General features: G+C 41.2%; 1 protein-coding gene across 1 annotated transcript in view; it reads left to right on the forward strand.

The window, feature by feature from the left end:
* The first annotated feature begins 11,997 nt into the window (after positions 1-11,997).
* The window catches only part of LOC104536747 (serine palmitoyltransferase 2-like), a 6,699-nt gene continuing 1,733 nt past the window's right edge, over positions 11,998-16,963 (forward strand). Inside the window, exons 1-2 of the mRNA XM_010179461.1 lie at positions 11,998-12,128; positions 14,307-14,436. Of these exons, the coding sequence (XP_010177763.1) occupies positions 12,055-12,128; positions 14,307-14,436 (204 nt within the window). The 5' untranslated portion in view covers positions 11,998-12,054. The remainder of the gene's footprint in view (positions 12,129-14,306; positions 14,437-16,963) is intronic.

Here is a 16,963-nt window from a genome sequence, read left to right on the forward strand (position 1 = left end):
CTTTGCTGCTTTGTGTTAGCTGTCCATTTGTACAAAAATGGCACTGAGTCTAGGCAAGATGGTAGCATTTGTAATTTCACTTTAATGACTAAGGATTAATTATTTCTAAGTTTCACTATTTATAAACATCTCTAATGGAAATTACTCCTGTTATGTATTTGTTGCTAGTACTAAATGTTTGGTTTATGCTGGGTTTAGGAGCTAACATTGGTCAGATTTGAGACAGCATGGTCTGTTAACCCACCTTTTCTCTGTGGCTGTGGTATCAGTAGCATTGTACTGGTTTAGTCTGTATCTCTTTAAAGCATGGGTTTGCAGGATCTTATAAAAGAGATTTTGCTGTAGAGAAGCTCTCTCCTGTAGTTTGATAAACATTGGCTCAGTTTAAATCAATTGGTTTTAATACTGTTTTTACTTAACTCCTTAAAATGTTTATTCGTGCTGGTCTCCTTCACTGTATCTGATTTCAAAGTCTCTCTGCTCACATAATGAAGCCTGCTGTTTGAGGCAAAAGATGACTAATCAAATAATTGTCATACTGTCATGGCCGTGCATGGGTGAGGAGCTGTTTTAGCTGATTTTATTACCATGTAATTTGGTAACATCTTTGTGCCGCCATGCCACAGAAAACCTTTGACATAAGTTAAGACCCTGTTGTGTTCCCTGCTGTACAGAGATAGTGACTGCTCTAGAGAATAGAAGCATTTAATGTAATGATTTAACCAAGCTGACTGGTACAGTGGACATGCCAGAGGAAGGGGATGTCATCCAGAGGGACCTGGACAAGCTGGAGAAGTGGGCCCATGTGAACTTCCTGAGGTTCAACAAGGCCAAGTGCAGGGTCCTGCACCTGGGTAGGGACAATCCTTGTAACCTGTACAGGCTGGGGAATGAGATGGTAGAGAGCAGCTCTGCAGAAAAGGACTTGGGGGTACTGGTGGACAAAATGCTTGACATGAGCCAACAATGCACATTCATGGCCCAGAAGGCTCAACCCCATCCTGGGCTGCATCAAAAGATGCGTGGCCAGCAGATGGAGAGAGGTGATTCTGCACCTTTATTCTGCTCTGGTGAGACCTCACCTGGAGTGCTGTGTCCAGCTTTGGAGCCCTCAACACAAAAAGGACATGGACTTGTTGGAGTGAGTCCAGAGAAGGGCCACAAAAGTGATCCGAGAGCTGGAGCAGCTCTGCTATGAAGACAGGCTGGGAGAGTTGGGGTTGTTCAGCCTGGAGAAGAGAAGGCTGCAGGGAGACCTTATAGCAGCCTTCTAGTACCTGAAAGGGGTCTACAAGAAAGCTGGGGAGGGGCTGATTACAAGGGCAAGGAGTGATAGGACAAGGAGCAATGGTTTTAAACTGGAGCAGGATAGAGTTACATTAGATATGAGGAAGAAGTTCTTTACTATGAGAGTGGCAGATCAGGGGCACAAGTTGCCCAGAGGTGGTGCAGGCCCCATCCCTGGAGATATTCAAGGCCAGGCTTGATGGGGCTCTGAGCAACCTGATCTGGTAACGTTGTACCTGCTCACTGCAGGGGTTGGACTGGATGAGCTTTAAAGGTCTCTTGCAACCCAACACATTCTGTGATTCTATGAATTTAAAGTTTTAAACGATCAGGGCAGTATGAAGAAATTGGACTTACCCTATTGACACAAACACTACTTTATTGGCTACAACAAAGTTGGGCAATGCTACCACTGTGATATTTAGAGTGCATGTGCAGCCTGATCAGTCAGCTCTTTTATGGTCACCAATGTACAGTTTCTATTAATAGAATAATAAACTGTGAAATGTGTTATTTTGAACAATTACTAAGGTCTTTTGGGGAATTACCTCCGTTACACACTCAACTCAGGTTCTTTTAAAACCTCTTTAAGTCTGTATTTTAAATGGTAGTTCTTTAGTAGGTTGTATCTTTTCAGTCACATCAAGAGATGTGATCTCTTCATGGCGAGAACTGCAACTCTTTGTGATGAAATCCATGATGAGAGCAGGCTGAGGAGTTCTGTGAATGCAGCTGGTAGTTGCAAACAAAATCAGAAAGTGCAAATATAAAAATACCCCTCTGGCTTTGGAATATGCCAAAGGCTTCAGTCTCAGCAGTATATATAAACTCGGTGAGTACACAATACATGCACCCAGCTGGTTTTTGGCATGCCTTTAGACTCCACTGGAACTGTTTAGCTTGATAGCATATGCAATGACAGATCCTTAGCATAAATTTTGTTTCTCTGAGACCTTTCAATGCCAAGAACATCAGCCATAACTTTTGTTTTCTCCTTTTTCCATTTCTGAATCTCTTTGGTTTCACCATTGCCATTTTTTAAAATCAAATTTAACCATTTTCCTCTCCCCTTTTAAAGCACTGAGCGTTTTTGCCATCACCTCTGCAGTGGTTCCATACTCAGTACCCGTGTAATCCAGGCAAATCCCCTGCATACAGTCTCGTAAAAAGCCATAGGCATGGGGTTAACTCAGAATGGTCACGAGCCAAGCCCTTCACTGCTTCTCCTAAAATAAATTGTTGCTAATGCTGCTGCCATATGGCCAACGAACATGAGCTCTCAGCCGCCTTTTGATTTCCTTGCTCGTGCTTTCAAGTGCGCTGGCTCTTAAACCAGGCTTCTCCCATGTTATTTGTAGTTTATCTCCTGAGCGGCGAACTCGGGAAGCACGCAAGTGTGTCAGAAGAATAAATAGCTTGACTCAGCTGTCCAGTTAGTGGTTCCTTAGCGTCTCCTGGATGAATTAGGTGTGGCTCTGCTGTGATGCACTATAGGTGTTTTTGGAGAGGAGTGCATCCTGACAGCAGGCCAGTGCTGCACAGAGGGAGTGAGCACCCGCCCTTGGGCTCTGCGGTACCCAAGGGCAGCTGCAGGCTCCCCCCGTGCAGCAGTGGCACCTAGTGGAGGATGCTCTGTCCTTCTGGTGACCCCAGACTCTAGACACAAAGCCTAAAGACTCTGCCCATTGTGACTCTTCCTGTTTCCAAGCTTGTTTTAAACCTGGATCCCCCCCTGCCCAGAAGTGCTGCGGAAAAACCCAATGAGTCACTTCTGTCTGGTTTCCTAACTCCTAGAGTTTAGGCTATTAAACAGCAATATGATAGCACCGAGTTAAGAAGTTACTCTAATTACTTTTTTAAAGTTTTTCATTATTTTGGCAGATTCTCTTGGCATTTGCCTGTGTGAGCTGGTGCCTTATAATGTAAAATGGGGGGACTATAGTATTTTGATCCATGCATTTTAATATGTCTCTGTGCAATCTCAGGTTACATTGTATAATTGTGTGTAATACATTGCTGAAGACCTGTAATGAAAATCTGCAGACGGCATCTGAAGGGAAGGATGTAAAAGTCTTACTGCGAGTATTGGCAGTGGTGCAGTGCTCACATGTGCAGGCTCAGAGGAAGCAGGTCAGTACATGTGGAGCCACCTTGTCCCTGGAATTTAAACAGTGAGATAGGAGAAGTATTCTGGAAGATAAGAAATCCGTGTATAATGTGTTATAAAATTTTCACTCTGGTTTCTTATTAGCTTTTATAGTATAATCTCTCGGAAGAAACCAGTGACAGCCTTGCTTTAAACCTCCCTCTCATTTTTGTGCTGTTGTGGGGTTTTTTTGAGACTGGAATAATAGGTTGCTGTAGGAAGTGACCTTTCCATTACTGTGTAGGTGAGTGCTACCTTTGGCAGGATTGTGCACATGAATTGGTCTTGATTCCTCTTCCTGCCTTGGGATGCGAGTTCATGTTAGGATTATTCTCTCTGACAAATGATGTTACAAGCCTCTTAAATCGGCTCTGGCAGTAACTATCATCCCAGGTCCTTAAACATCTATTACAACTTTTTTAACAACATTGTGTTCTCTCTGTCTCTCTTAGTGCAACTTTCCTTAAAAGGCAAAAGTGTTCTGTTCAACATAATCAATGTCGAACTGGAGTTTTGGTCAGAGTTCCAGTGATTTTTAGGTTAAAAAAACCTCTTACTTTCCATTATCTAGTTTTCAGTTTACTTGCTACAGCCCTCCAACAGATACTACCTCGTTTCAAATCTGATCTTTGTTTCCTGTCAGATAATCTTAAGTCATGCTTGTCCTTTCTGCTATTTAGCAAATCTAAAAGCATTTTGCTATTTTTTTTTCATTGTGCAAATGTTGTTAGAAGTCATGCTTGACTTGGGCTTTTCAGGCGAAGCATTAAAGAGGGAATTTTCTGTATCTTGTATGAAAAACATATTGATGGCAGTAAAATCGTAGTAGTGCTTTTATGCCGTCTCAAAAAAGGAATCATCTGTTGTGGTTTCTTAATGATGAGGTATTTACAAGTATAGCATCCAGAAAACAACTTGACTTATTATGTTAACATTGCAAAAGATCTTTATAAGCCCTCGGGAGGCATCTTAGCTTCTGAAAGCTTAGTGGAGAATCTGTTAAATCAGCAGAAGAATATTGAATTCCTGGTTGAGATTTGAAAAATGCTTGTTTCCAAAACAGAGCATGCTGAATTATGTCTTCCACTGAAACAGCCAACCAAAAGACAGAAATGTAGGAATAATAAACAGAATGGAAGTATAATCCTTTGCAAAAACAAGGGGGTTTTAATGTGGAAAAATTTACAAGCTTGACTGTATTATAGCATCACTCTGACTTGAAGAAACAAACTTCTAGAGAATGATGCATGTAACCAAGTTTTCATCACCAGCTTACTGTGATTTAAACGCTTCCAAATGTCTGAAAAGACAGGCTTTTTGAAGTAGAAATTATCACTTATTTTTCTCTGTTTGGCCCACTGATAGCAAGGTATATGGAGGAAAAGCTTTATCCATACTAATGAAACAGTGCTTTATCTTCACTGCCATTGGTGCTGCTGATCTCAGAGATCAACCATGAAATGTTGCAGGTCGGTCCAGATCTCTGTATGTAGCCACCTTATCTTCTGTTTGGGGAGCAGGACATGATGGCATCACTGTTCTCTGTGCCTTCATCATTGATTATGATCTTGTTTTTCCTTCTGTTTTCAGTGATGGTTGACTCTTCTACTGTTTTTGTAATCTTTTAATTGTGTACAAGTCTGGTAAAAATCTTGGTAATAATGGGGTTGTAGATTGGCAGTGTCATTTGGGAATGATGGTGGATGCTACAGAGCATACGTTTTCCATAAGTCTCTGTATTCCACACAAGGATATGGAGGCTCAGTTGTTACTCAGGTAACTACCAACAGTCGGTAAACATCACTGCTCAGGTTACAGAGTGTCTTTCAGCATTGTTTCCTGAATAAGTATGTTGAGATCTGCTGCTTGGGTGTCTTTTCATGCATACGTGTGCACATACACATGCACACAGAGCTACCATAATCTGCACAAGTGCTCTTAGTTGACCAAGTACCTTCTTTGAGTTGGCTTGATTATTTGTTGTTCTTCTAAGAAAAATTGAAAAATAAGCTTGTACAAATGCTTTCTCAAGACTAAACAAGAGAGAGAAAAGGTTTACTAAATTTCCTATATTGTGGCTGTCAAGAGAGGACAAGAAACCTGCCCAGGTAAGCAGTCCTACAAAACTGATAGCCCTCCTAGCAAAGTATTCCTGCTGAGGTTATGCTTACATCAGTAAAGCTGGGGTATTTTTGTCAGGGTAAACTTACTCCAGCATACATCCCTTCCTTGACTGGAATAAGATATACCAAGAGAAATTATTCTGCCCCAAACTAGGATGGCACATCTGTTGGTAGGTGATATAATGCTCCTCACCTCCAACACCTCTGTACTGGCAAGGGTTTGTAAGATAGCACAAGCTTTAAAAACAGCGTGAAACAAATTGCATTAGAGACTGAAAGAAACTCTTGTGTGAAGAATTAATAGGGTTTTCATCTTACGGATTTGATATCAAGATTAACTTGCCCTAATCATCTTCTTGCAGTGATTTAAAAGATGTCTTTAACAGCCAGTCTTCTTAGCAAAACCTATTTCTTGTTAGATAAATACTGAATCTCATCAGAAGCAGTGTGCTGTTGTCAGAGTACACCTTCACAAGTTGTCACAGAATTCTTACAAATGTCTGCTAGTAAATATTTGGATTTCATAGAATCAATTAAATTATGAAAACTGGAACTGAGGATGCTCCACTGTGTTATGGCTTGAGCTGTTATTGAGAGGCTGAGTAGTTATTGGGGGCAATAAATGTGTCTCAAGTGGAATGATTCTGCATGTACTGAATGGCAGTCTGTTCATATCACAAGTTTTATTCTAAATGCTTCATTTAATCATTAAAAACAAAGTTGTTAGCCTTCAACTGGTACATAAGATAAAGGCATGAAATTGCTTGGTTTAGCCTCGTCTGTGCTGCCAACAAAAAAAGTATGTTAAATTAAGATTAATGTGTAGAATAGCTATAAGATTAGTGAATGAGAGAATATGTAGTAACTTTGTGATGGATATCTGATGTGATATATCTTCCATTGAACTGGTATTTGTTGACCAACAAGAGCAGTACTGCGGCTTGCTTATACAGTTCACAGTTTCACTGCTCAGGAACCATTTTAAAAGATGTATCCTGCTATGTTGCTTTGAAGTCTTTATAAGAATAAATCCAAAATGTAAACATACAGCTTCCTTTGTATTGCGCCAGGTGTCTTTGTTTTGGATCCAGGTGATGGTCATCCCTGGTGCGACAAGCGAATAAAATCCCACTTGTGTATTTTGCCGATCTGAAGTTGGTTTGCCCCTCTGGAGTTGGTGTTGGTTGGTAGCCTGTGTGTGTACAACACAACATGCCTTTTGGTGTGTGCAGCGTGCCTTTTCTTTCTTCAGGAGCCTTGCTGATCAAGTGTCGCATTGTTTAGAAGGACAGATTTGTGATTGCTCTCCAGTTGCTGCCTGGAGATCTCAAGAGAGAGGGAAAACAAATACATCCTGGTTGAACTAAATTTGCTTTTGAGTCCAGTACCATCTATGACAGCTTATTCATCAGGAACAGTACAAGTATTAGGTCTTTGTCAGTGTCGCTTCCATAAATTCTGGGGCTGCTTTGTTCTTTGTAGAGATGGTTTTTTTAACATGGAATAGAGAAGTTACACACATTTCAGCTCTAAGAAGTGTCTGGTTTTCTATTTATTTTTTTTTAAAAACGTTAATCCTGGCCTTGCATAAAATTTTAATTACTATGCATTTATTATAATGCCTTTTGCACATAAGTTACTGTCTGAGAATCCTTGCAGTATTTGGACTGTTATAGTTTAAGCATGAAATTCTATCATGTAAAGAGCAGTGAGACTTAGTAAAAGTGAGCTTCTCTGTTCACTGATAAACCCATTGCAAGAGGATTTTAGATGTAGATGGTGTGGTGGGGTGTGCGGCCTGCTTTTTTATTCTCCAGATAACTACAGGAAGTATCAACTTAATTTTTGCTTCAAGAAGAAGTTTGTTAAAATATCTCCTAGATAATGTTTTCACTGTAACTTATGTCTGTCTGAGCAGTAGGACCTCTGAAGCAGAGGCCTTCACAAGTGGCAAAGTATCATTCTTTTACCCTATGGGCATCTGTCCTGACAGAGATACTAATGAACTTTCCGCCAGCGTTGGGGGGATATGCACCTTGTGTGTCTTTAGATTCATCATTGAGTGCTTTCTCTAAGGTGCTGTATTTTTTTTTCCCCCAGGGAGATGCTAGCTGCATGTTTTTAATATTATTGTATGCCTTGTTACATATTTGTGAGACTTGATATGCCGCTCCTTATATACCATAAAATGTCAGAAAAGAGAAATACTTTTCCTCAGCACGAATCTGGAAGAACCATCTTTTGAAACCTGTTTAGAAGTGAGCAAAACTTTGCTGTTTGTATTGAAAGGTATGTGCTAAGTATTGGGAGAATGGTAGAAATACTGCAGTCAGCCAGCCATTACCTACTGTACTGGTTCAGCTGGTGGCACTGAACCCTTCTGCTGCAGAAACTCGAAAGCCTGACTGACTTGTCTGCTGTGTCAGATGGAGTTAAGTTGCTTAGGGTTTGTAAATGCACAAATGTCTATCTGGCATTTTTGGCCATGTAGAGTAGATCAAACCCGTGAAGTTATGGGTAATGTCTTAGAGCAGTGGTTTGAGAAGAGCTCTGAGTGACTTTCTCAGCAAAGCTGCTGCTGATCTGGGAGTTCACACTTGGTTGTTGGCACCTGGGGTAGGAGGGCTGCAAATCTGTCCCACATAACAGCACTGAACAGGCTGCCCAGAGAGGTTGTGGAGTCTCCTCCTCTGGAGACACCCAAAGCCCTGGCCGTGTTCCTGTGTGACTGCTCTGGTGATCCTGCTCTGGCAGGGGTTGCACTGGGGGAGCTTTCCAGGTCCCTTCCAACTCCTGACATTCTGTGATTCTGCACTTAATTTGTACAGTGAAACAAATGTTAGTATGAAAATGAGCAATGCCAATTTGAAGTGACTGCCTGTTATCTTGGACTGGTGTAAGGTAAAACCAAGTTAAAGCACCTTCCTCATCTCAAACTCAGTTATAAATACTCAGCCCATCTTACCTATCCAAGCAGAGGCAATGGTTGCATTTCCTTTCTTTCTTCTTTTTTCTTTCTCTGCTGAATCCACACAACTACAGCCCTGAGTTGAGGGTAGTGAAAGGAGGGTGTTTTGTCCCTGTAGGTGGTATGTGACCTTTACTTCTGCTACAATGACACCATGTTCTTCAGAGGATAAATGTGGGCTTTAGACTTAACAATGTCCAAGCTGCTACAAGCAAGTAGCTTGTAGCTTTAGTGTCTTACTAAATTGCAAAAGTGATCTTACGAATGCAGTAAGCTTGCAAAAGGGTACCAAATCAAAGGAGTTGTTAGTTAATCCTCTAATTCCAGTGTAGGTCTGTCAGTATCTAGTTTAAGAAACTTACAGGACCCATAAGGGACTTGAGATCCTTTGCTATGAAAAGAGGTCCTAGTTTTCTAGCCTTTTGAAGAACTCAGTTCCAGTAATCCTGTCTTTCTTCCCCCTTTCCTTCCCTCCCTGAAGGTCATCACATTCCAGTTTCTTAGATGAAAGGATGTTACCAGAATCGTTGCACAACTCCTGTGCGAGAACAATTGGCAGGGTGGTGTCTGAGCAGGCCTCCTTTGCGTGGTTGTGAATTGAAGCTGCCAAGAAAGGCGGCTGCTGGAGGATTGCTGCAGTCCTGGCAGGCTTTCGAGGCCTACACTTGAGCTGTCGTGGACACAGCTCTGAGCTTCAGAAGATGCTTGGGCTGGGAAGGGATTTTGAGGTCCTGCTTGAATGCTTAAGCGTTGTTTGGGTACAAGTGGGATTAGCACTGGTACGTGGGCACTGCTTGGTTCATCTTTGTGCCACAGAAAACGTGGTAAAGCTGTAGTAGCAGTTAACAGCCTGTGACGCTAGCATGTACCAGTGGGACTGAACTGGCAAACGTTAACAGCGCTGAAGCCTGGGTGTGTGCTTTGCATAATATTGCAAACCCTATTCAATTAGAGAGGTAATAATTGCCTTAAATTGACTGCTAGTTCTGGAGCGGAGTAAAAACTGTGACAGGCTTTTGAGACCCACAAACCTGAAGAAGGCAAGTGTCTTCCAAATCTACCGGTTGCTGTAGCAGCAGCCTCTCTGTAGAGAGCTGAAAGACTCGCACATGAAACTTGTTTACATCTCAAAGCACTCTTCAATCTGGAAGGACAAATCTAGAATCCTAAACTCTTTTAATGGGAAAAAGTTTAAGGAAGACTCTGAAGCAGCTGCCAACTACAAATTAAAGTTGCTCTTTAATCTTTAGCCTGGAAGGCTCCCAACAGTTTGGGTAAGGGTGTAACTGTAGAGAGAGGAAAACTATAAAGGGGCTGAAGTTCCTTCTGCTTGAAGCGCTGTAAACCCTGTGCTTTATGGGAGTGTGCGCATATGGGAGAAGCTGCATTCCTGGTAGTGGGAGAGGGGCTGATCACAGAAGTTGTACTCAGCTGTGTACGTTACCTTCCTGCTCTTGCAATAGTGAAATCTTGTGCTTATTTTGATGGGAGTTGTACACTCTGACTTGAGATGTTGTCACAAGTTGTACATGTCTGTCTAGGAGACTTGCGGATGCAGCTTTCTCAGAAGGTACCACAGTAGCTTTTTTCTGCATGTAGATTGCCATGGGCACTTGTGTTTTATGCAAGTAGTGGCTTTTGGCCATCTGTAGCGTCTTGCAGTAAGCCTGCTTCTTTTTATTTTGTTGGGGTTTTTATTTTTTTTCCCAACTTCTAGGGTATTTAAAATAACCAAGTAATTGGTCTGAAAACATATGAGAAAGCTGTGTCTCCACTAGAGGATCTGATCTGACGTGAACCAATTAAAAAAGTAAGTTTCATAAGCACAAGATGCCTTTGTGTTTTGCTGAAAACTTACTGCTTTTCTGGGGAAAAGGAATTTAAGCATCTGTGGAAACTCTGGGGGAGAAAATATTAAGAAATAAGGCTGTAATGGAGAAGAGATGGCAGTGAATGCTGTTAAAAACACCAGCTCCTGCCCACTAATGGTAGGCCAAATTTTGCAAACTTAACAGGTTTCATGCTTTTTTCTTATGTTTTGCCTTTGATGGGATTTTGCCTTTGATTGCATGGTTGTGGGTGGAATGTCTGATACTCTTGGCAAAGAAAACTATATAGGTTCTTAAAATTACATTTGTTCTGGCCTGGAGCATAGCTATGTGGGTGTAGATGTTCCTTTGAGGCCTTTGAGGTTAATCACCTTTATGTTATCTACAACTTTAAAGGCAGATGATCAATATCTAGCAGCCAACTTCACTATGTGGCTTAGATGTGCACTGCTGTAGATTTAATGCTTCAGTCTATGAATCACCCGCCTGATGGAGGCAGTGTCTGGTTAATCAGTTATCCAGAAATATACTCTGTGGACCAGAGACAAGGAATTATAAATGTTACCTATCATAGTTTTATCAATGGCATAGTGCTTAATTTCTGAAGTTTTAGTTGATCAGAAATGTGTTATCATCTACTTAGATGAGATGATGTGGGTCTTAGGTTAGAGATAAGGAGGAAGCTCTTTACTGAGAGGGTCGTCAGAAGCTGGAACAGGCTGCCCAGGGAGGTGGTGGAGTCACCATCCCTGGATGTATTTAAAGAGCGGGTAGATGAGGTACTTAAGGATATGGTTTAGGGGGTAGACAGGAGCAGTTGGACATGATGATCTCGGAGGTCTTTTCCAACCGAGCGATTCTGTGATTCTGTGATTCTTTTTTTGGGTGACACAAAAATGTAGTACGCTGTGCTAGGCTAGAATTAAATTACACATAGGTTGTCCTATGCATATCTGAATGGCTAGAATATTTAAATTATACTAGCTGTCTAATGTCCTGTGTGTTAATTTTGACAAATGTACAGAAAACCCAAAACAATACAGAATTGGCTGAATAGCTGATAATTTGGCTGCTGTTGCTTGTGTGAAGTGAGCTGGTTTATCAGAAGTAATCTGTTGAATTTAAACCCAGCTCACTTTAAGTGAAAAAGTTAGGGAGCAGCCACATGAGCAGTTCAGCAAGCAGATCTCTGGAGAAAAATAGCAATTTCCATCAGTACAGACAAACAGGATGGAACATGGCAAACAGCCTGAGCTGATTCGGTGTCTTTCCATTAATTATTCAAGGCAAACTTTTCTTCAAGATGCAGTTACCAGTGAATGTTGAGCAAATTTTGAGTCTTGTTTGAAAGCAGGTAACTGTCTTGTTTCGCTGGGTACCTCTTGATAAAAATCTGATATGGAAAACCAAGGGATTGTTTGATGGTTATGCTTGGATTAGTCCATTCAGCCATATCAGAAAATAAGTAATCTTGATTACATGAGGGAGGAGGAACTGTGAATTACATTAAATTTTAACGTTTCCATAAGCAGAAGTGATTAGATTTGTAGTCTGCGCTTTAGCTCAAGGTCCCGTGTTGCAGTTATGCATCTGACTTTTGACTGCTGTGTTAACAGTCTTGCCTTGATTTCTTTCCTAGGGAAAGCGCGTGTGCAGCAGCTAGCAGAGAACACGAGGTATTTCAGGAGACGACTGAAAGAGATGGGCTTTATCATCTATGGAAATGAAGATTCCCCTGTTGTGCCTCTGATGCTGTACATGCCAGCAAAAATTGGGTACGTTTACCAGGGTAACGTCTCATCCATCATCTTTAAAGCCAGGATGGTACAAGAACATTGAGACTTCTCTGAATATAAGAAAAGATTGGTTTGATTTTTGCTTTTATGATCATTATCGAGTCTTGTAAAACATGGAAATTTCCTATAAGTGATTGTGGGGAAAATTGGGGCTTGTAGCTCAAGGCAGCAAGAAAGCACTTCAGGGAAGCAATTTTACTACTACATGCCATGTTTTAGAAGTTGAGTTGTTTTAGAGTTTGGGTTTTTTATTTTTCATTTTATTTATATGTAAAGTGTACATATGTGGGAAAGAGAAGCTGAAATTAAATGGAAATGAGAGTTAAAGGTCAATGAAGGAATCTTTTAACCAGCTCCTGGATCAGAAGCAGCCAACATTTCCACAGATAAACCCTGAAAATTAAAAAAATAAAGAAATAAATAAAGCAGGGGGGTGGGACATAATGGGACACAACAACTTGTATTTGATGAATCCCAGGTTTTCTTAAGAGGTCTGGATTTAATCGCTCAGATACTGTTATTGTAAATAACAGAACTGTAATACATACCTTATAAATGCTTATGGACTTGTGGGCTGCTGTGTGGATAATTAAGGCTGCCATTCTGCAAGCAGGATATAATGTATATATTTAAAAAATTTGCAACATAAACAAAAGCCTGATTTCAAGGACAGCTTGGCTTTGATGGCTGCTTTTCAGTGTCCGTGTATAATGCAGTGCTCAGCCAACTTTTTCAAATTTGGAAAGCATAGCTTCATTTTTAAGCTATACCAAACATCCCTAGTCCTCTTCTAGCTCATTTAGGCTTCAGTCTGGCTAAGCACTGAGGTCCTGTGAGGGAACAAACGTCTTCTAGCATTTTGCATGAAGCTAGATTCAGTTTTCCTCCACCCTTCTCAGTATAACCCCATTGAAAAGCCTGTAACCTTTATGGGTGCTGCAGTCTGCAGCGTGCACCATCCAGCACATAGGGACACACTGTACTGCCCAGCTGCTCTACCCCTCAGTACAATCTCTTCTCTGGAAAGGCTCATGGAAATGTTTATTAGCTGAGCAGTTGGGCCAGTAACTTAAAAGCAAGCCAGAACACAGAGCTCTGATGAGAGTTGGCCCTTAGGATCTACATCAGGTCTGCTTCATCCTTTTTTTGTCTCTTGTAGTCTGTTTTTATAATAGCTGGAGAGTACTAAATAGATACAAAATGAAGCGTGTTGGGATACACCTATTTATAAGGAAAATAGTTGTAGCAGATGTAAAAGGCAGAAAATTTAAAAACCTAGTAAAAGGATGTTATTTTTGTACATCCTTATGAGCCCCTTAAGTTCATTGCTACTTCTCAAGACAAGATCGGTTCAAAAAGTTCACCCACAATTGCACTGCCATTACAGAAAGGATCTAGATCTCCATGCCTCTCATCACTTAAGTCACGGCCACTAATTTCTTTAATCCCTGTAAGAATTTCTTTTGTTGATGATACTGTGTGACAGCTGTATGAGGTTTTCGCATCTTAAAAATGCTATCAGATCAGATTATCTCAATTTACTGTGGCACTTCAGTGGTTCCAATGGTAGGCACTTAAAAAGTGATGATACTATGTGACAGCTGTATGAGGTTTTTGCACCTTAAAAATATTTGCTATCAGATCAGATTATCTCAATTTACTGTGGCACTTCAGTGGTTCCAATGGTAGGCACTTAAAAAGTGGTACATTCTGTGACACCATCATGTACTTCAATTGAATTAAATTGGTGAAAACAAACCATCTTGAAACCGCAGAAGCATCTGCTTTGGGGGATTTCTTGTGTAGCCAAACTTCTGAGCCTAAATCCCTATTTCCTATCAGACAGATTTCCAAGCTTAGGTTACAAATCCATTTAGAAACAGCCTGCTAAAAGACCAGCCTTTGCTACATATAATCTTTCAGCTTTGTTAGAACTTAATACAGTGAAACCTTTTGCAGAGGACCACCTTGGGACTGAACTTTTAAAAAGGCTTTTGTGAACAGGCATTCTACCTTTAAAAGAAAGCTCTAGAAGCTCCAAATTGTGGTCTTACAGGCTTGCTTTAACAAAGGCCTGTATGGGTTAATGTACTGAGACCTTCATGCTGCTGCTCTGCCTGCGTTGGATCATTCTGACGGTCTCGTTCTCTCTGGCAGTGCGTTTGGGCGTGAGATGCTGAAGCGGAACATCGGTGTTGTGGTTGTGGGCTTCCCTGCCACCCCCATCATCGAGTCCAGAGCCAGGTTCTGCTTGTCTGCAGCTCATACCAAAGAGATGCTTGATACGGTAAGTGTCTCATCTTGTCTTCCTTTTGCTCATGCCTCGTGTAAACAGATACAATTGTCTGGTTTTTGTAGACTGGTTCAATGTTTGATGCACAAACTAGTCGAATCTAATGTTCAAAGCCTGGTATAGCAGAGCTGGCAATGACTCCATCTCTCTTTCCTTGCTTCAACAATGCAGAAAAGCTGCCTACAGTAAATCTCAGGGACTGACTTTTCCTATTTTAAATTATGTGAGACAGTCTCATTCCTTTGAGACAATGCTTTTTCCCCTCTTAAGAGGCTTTACCTTCAACTGAATCTTTTAGAAGGAAAAAGTTCTGCTTCTCCTGACCCTAGATGCAGAAGGTAAGGAAAAAAAAAGTCTGAGAACCTCCTAAACACCAATATTCTTCTCAAAAGTAAGTGCAAACCTCAGCACGTGATTACCAGTTAAACAACCTGCCATGTATCTGCAGCGCTGTACTTGCTGCTTTGGAGTTGTTTCTGCCTTGTAAGACCTGAGAGGTTCTGCCCTGACACTCCAACAGCAGCCTGCTTCAGGAGTTCCTTCCCAGCTACTTATCCTGCTACTTTTCCCATAATTATCGCATTTCAGTTGTTTCTGTTCCAAATAAAAGTTCTGAAACAGTATGTTTGGAGAAGGCCCTCTGCTTCTCTTCCTTTTCCCCTCTTATAAAATGGGTTGTATCACAGACTTGGCTTGGAGTGTAGGAACAGAACTGAGTCATTGGCACAAATGAGGGAGCAGTACCTTCTGGCCAGGTGGACACAGGGATGAATGGGAAGGGGCTAGGGAGAAGGAAGAGAAAGAAAACTGAAGCCTGTGAAGTGGTGCTGCTGCAAACTGAGCTACAACTGAAGCCGTGCAACCTTGTGTGCTGGCACCACCTGAGGAATCACACAGTCTTGCTGTTGGGTAGATTCTTGGTCTTCCTCTTAGTGACTAGCTGGAGTCTTTACCATACGTGCTCTCTTCCAAAAGTAATCTGTAACTTCTATTACTCTGCTTAAAAAAGCTCTTTTTCTGTCAATTCACTTACAAGTCTTTCTGCATCCAGAAAATGTTTCAAGTTTTGTGCATCTGACTCAAAAGGCTCATTTCTAGAGTACCTCTGTAGGTGCTAAATGCTCTAAATAAGGAAATGGTTGTTTGATATATTAGGGCTTGTCTGCCTAAGAAAATTAATCCAGAACAAAATGAGGTGTGAATTTGGAAGTGAATGAAGAAATCCCGATTTAGCTCAGTATGTGGAGGCTTTGTTCCAAGTTTGTATAATCCACTTGAAGGTTCAAAACAGCTGCATGCTCTGAACCCAGAACATTGGCAAGAGGAGTTCATAAGGAGCAAGGCTTTGTGTCAGTGACTTTGTGTTGTGTTTTCTTGTGATGCAGTGAAAGGGGATTGACTTCAGGCAGCTAATCATTAAAGCAGCCCTCAGATCTGATCCCTCTGCTAAACTGTGGCAGCAATATCCAGGAGGAAAGAGAAACTTGGAGAGAGCTGGCAGAAAGCTGCTTCAAGTCGGTGACAGAGCAGAGAACTTGGTAGCCCACCCATGTGTGCATGGATGGTAGCTAGGGCTGTTAGAGCATTTTTTCTAAACAAAATTTATTCAGGTTTAGAGCACAGGGAAGAGAAGCTTATCTTGTAAATGCTGATATTTGTAATGCTTGCTTGTTCTGATTAAGTAAACCCACATGATGGTGAACAGTTCTCAGTTACAATTTTAACCGTTTTATGTAAATAAAACTTCCTTGCCTGAAAATATTTGGCTCAGGATCAGAGTGAAGTCCCTCATAACCTGCATCCCTGTGGGCTGGTGCTTTCTTTTCGGTGATGAAAAATATATTACACTCTCCTGAAGTCAGAGTTCACCAATGCCATTTCCTTTGTAGTCTTTGCTGGTCACATGCTCCTTTTTCTTTTAAATTAATAAAATCCTAAATCTGTGTTCAAGAATAACAGTTAACAGACTCTTTCAACAGAAATTCAACCTTAAATTGTTTCCATATGGGATCTTTACTTAAAGCTCTGGCAAACTGTGCCCACGCTTTTGTTTTGTTTTGTTTTCACCGAGCTCCAACTTCTGGGTTTGTTGTTCCCCCAGACTTGAAGAGTGGAGAGGTTCTTGCTGCCAGATATAACAAGCATGAGGGGCCATTGTTTAAAGAAACAAAAACTTGAGCTATCCATCCAGGAAGGAAAAGCATGTAGGGATATTAACCCCCGTCTGCCAACAATTCTCAAGAGACAGGCATTTGACCCAGAATATGTTAAAATTGGAGCATTAATGTTTAATTGGTGGCATTCTGAAGGAATGCTGAATGCAGCTCTCTGAATAAATTTACAATTCAAGGGAGTGCAGAATGCCAGCCTTTGAGTTCAAAAATCACATTGGACTTGGAAGCAACCTTCTGGACTCATTTCTTTGTCGCTTGCCTGTATAAGATAAGTAGCATCACGTCCTGTTGCAGATTTGTCTGCAGCAACTGGTTTATTTTGTACCTTGCACCAGGAGGGTTCTGTA

This window comes from Mesitornis unicolor, unplaced genomic scaffold (assembly GCF_000695765.1).
Source record: "Mesitornis unicolor isolate BGI_N332 unplaced genomic scaffold, ASM69576v1 scaffold7572, whole genome shotgun sequence".
NCBI lineage: Eukaryota > Metazoa > Chordata > Aves > Mesitornithiformes > Mesitornithidae > Mesitornis > Mesitornis unicolor.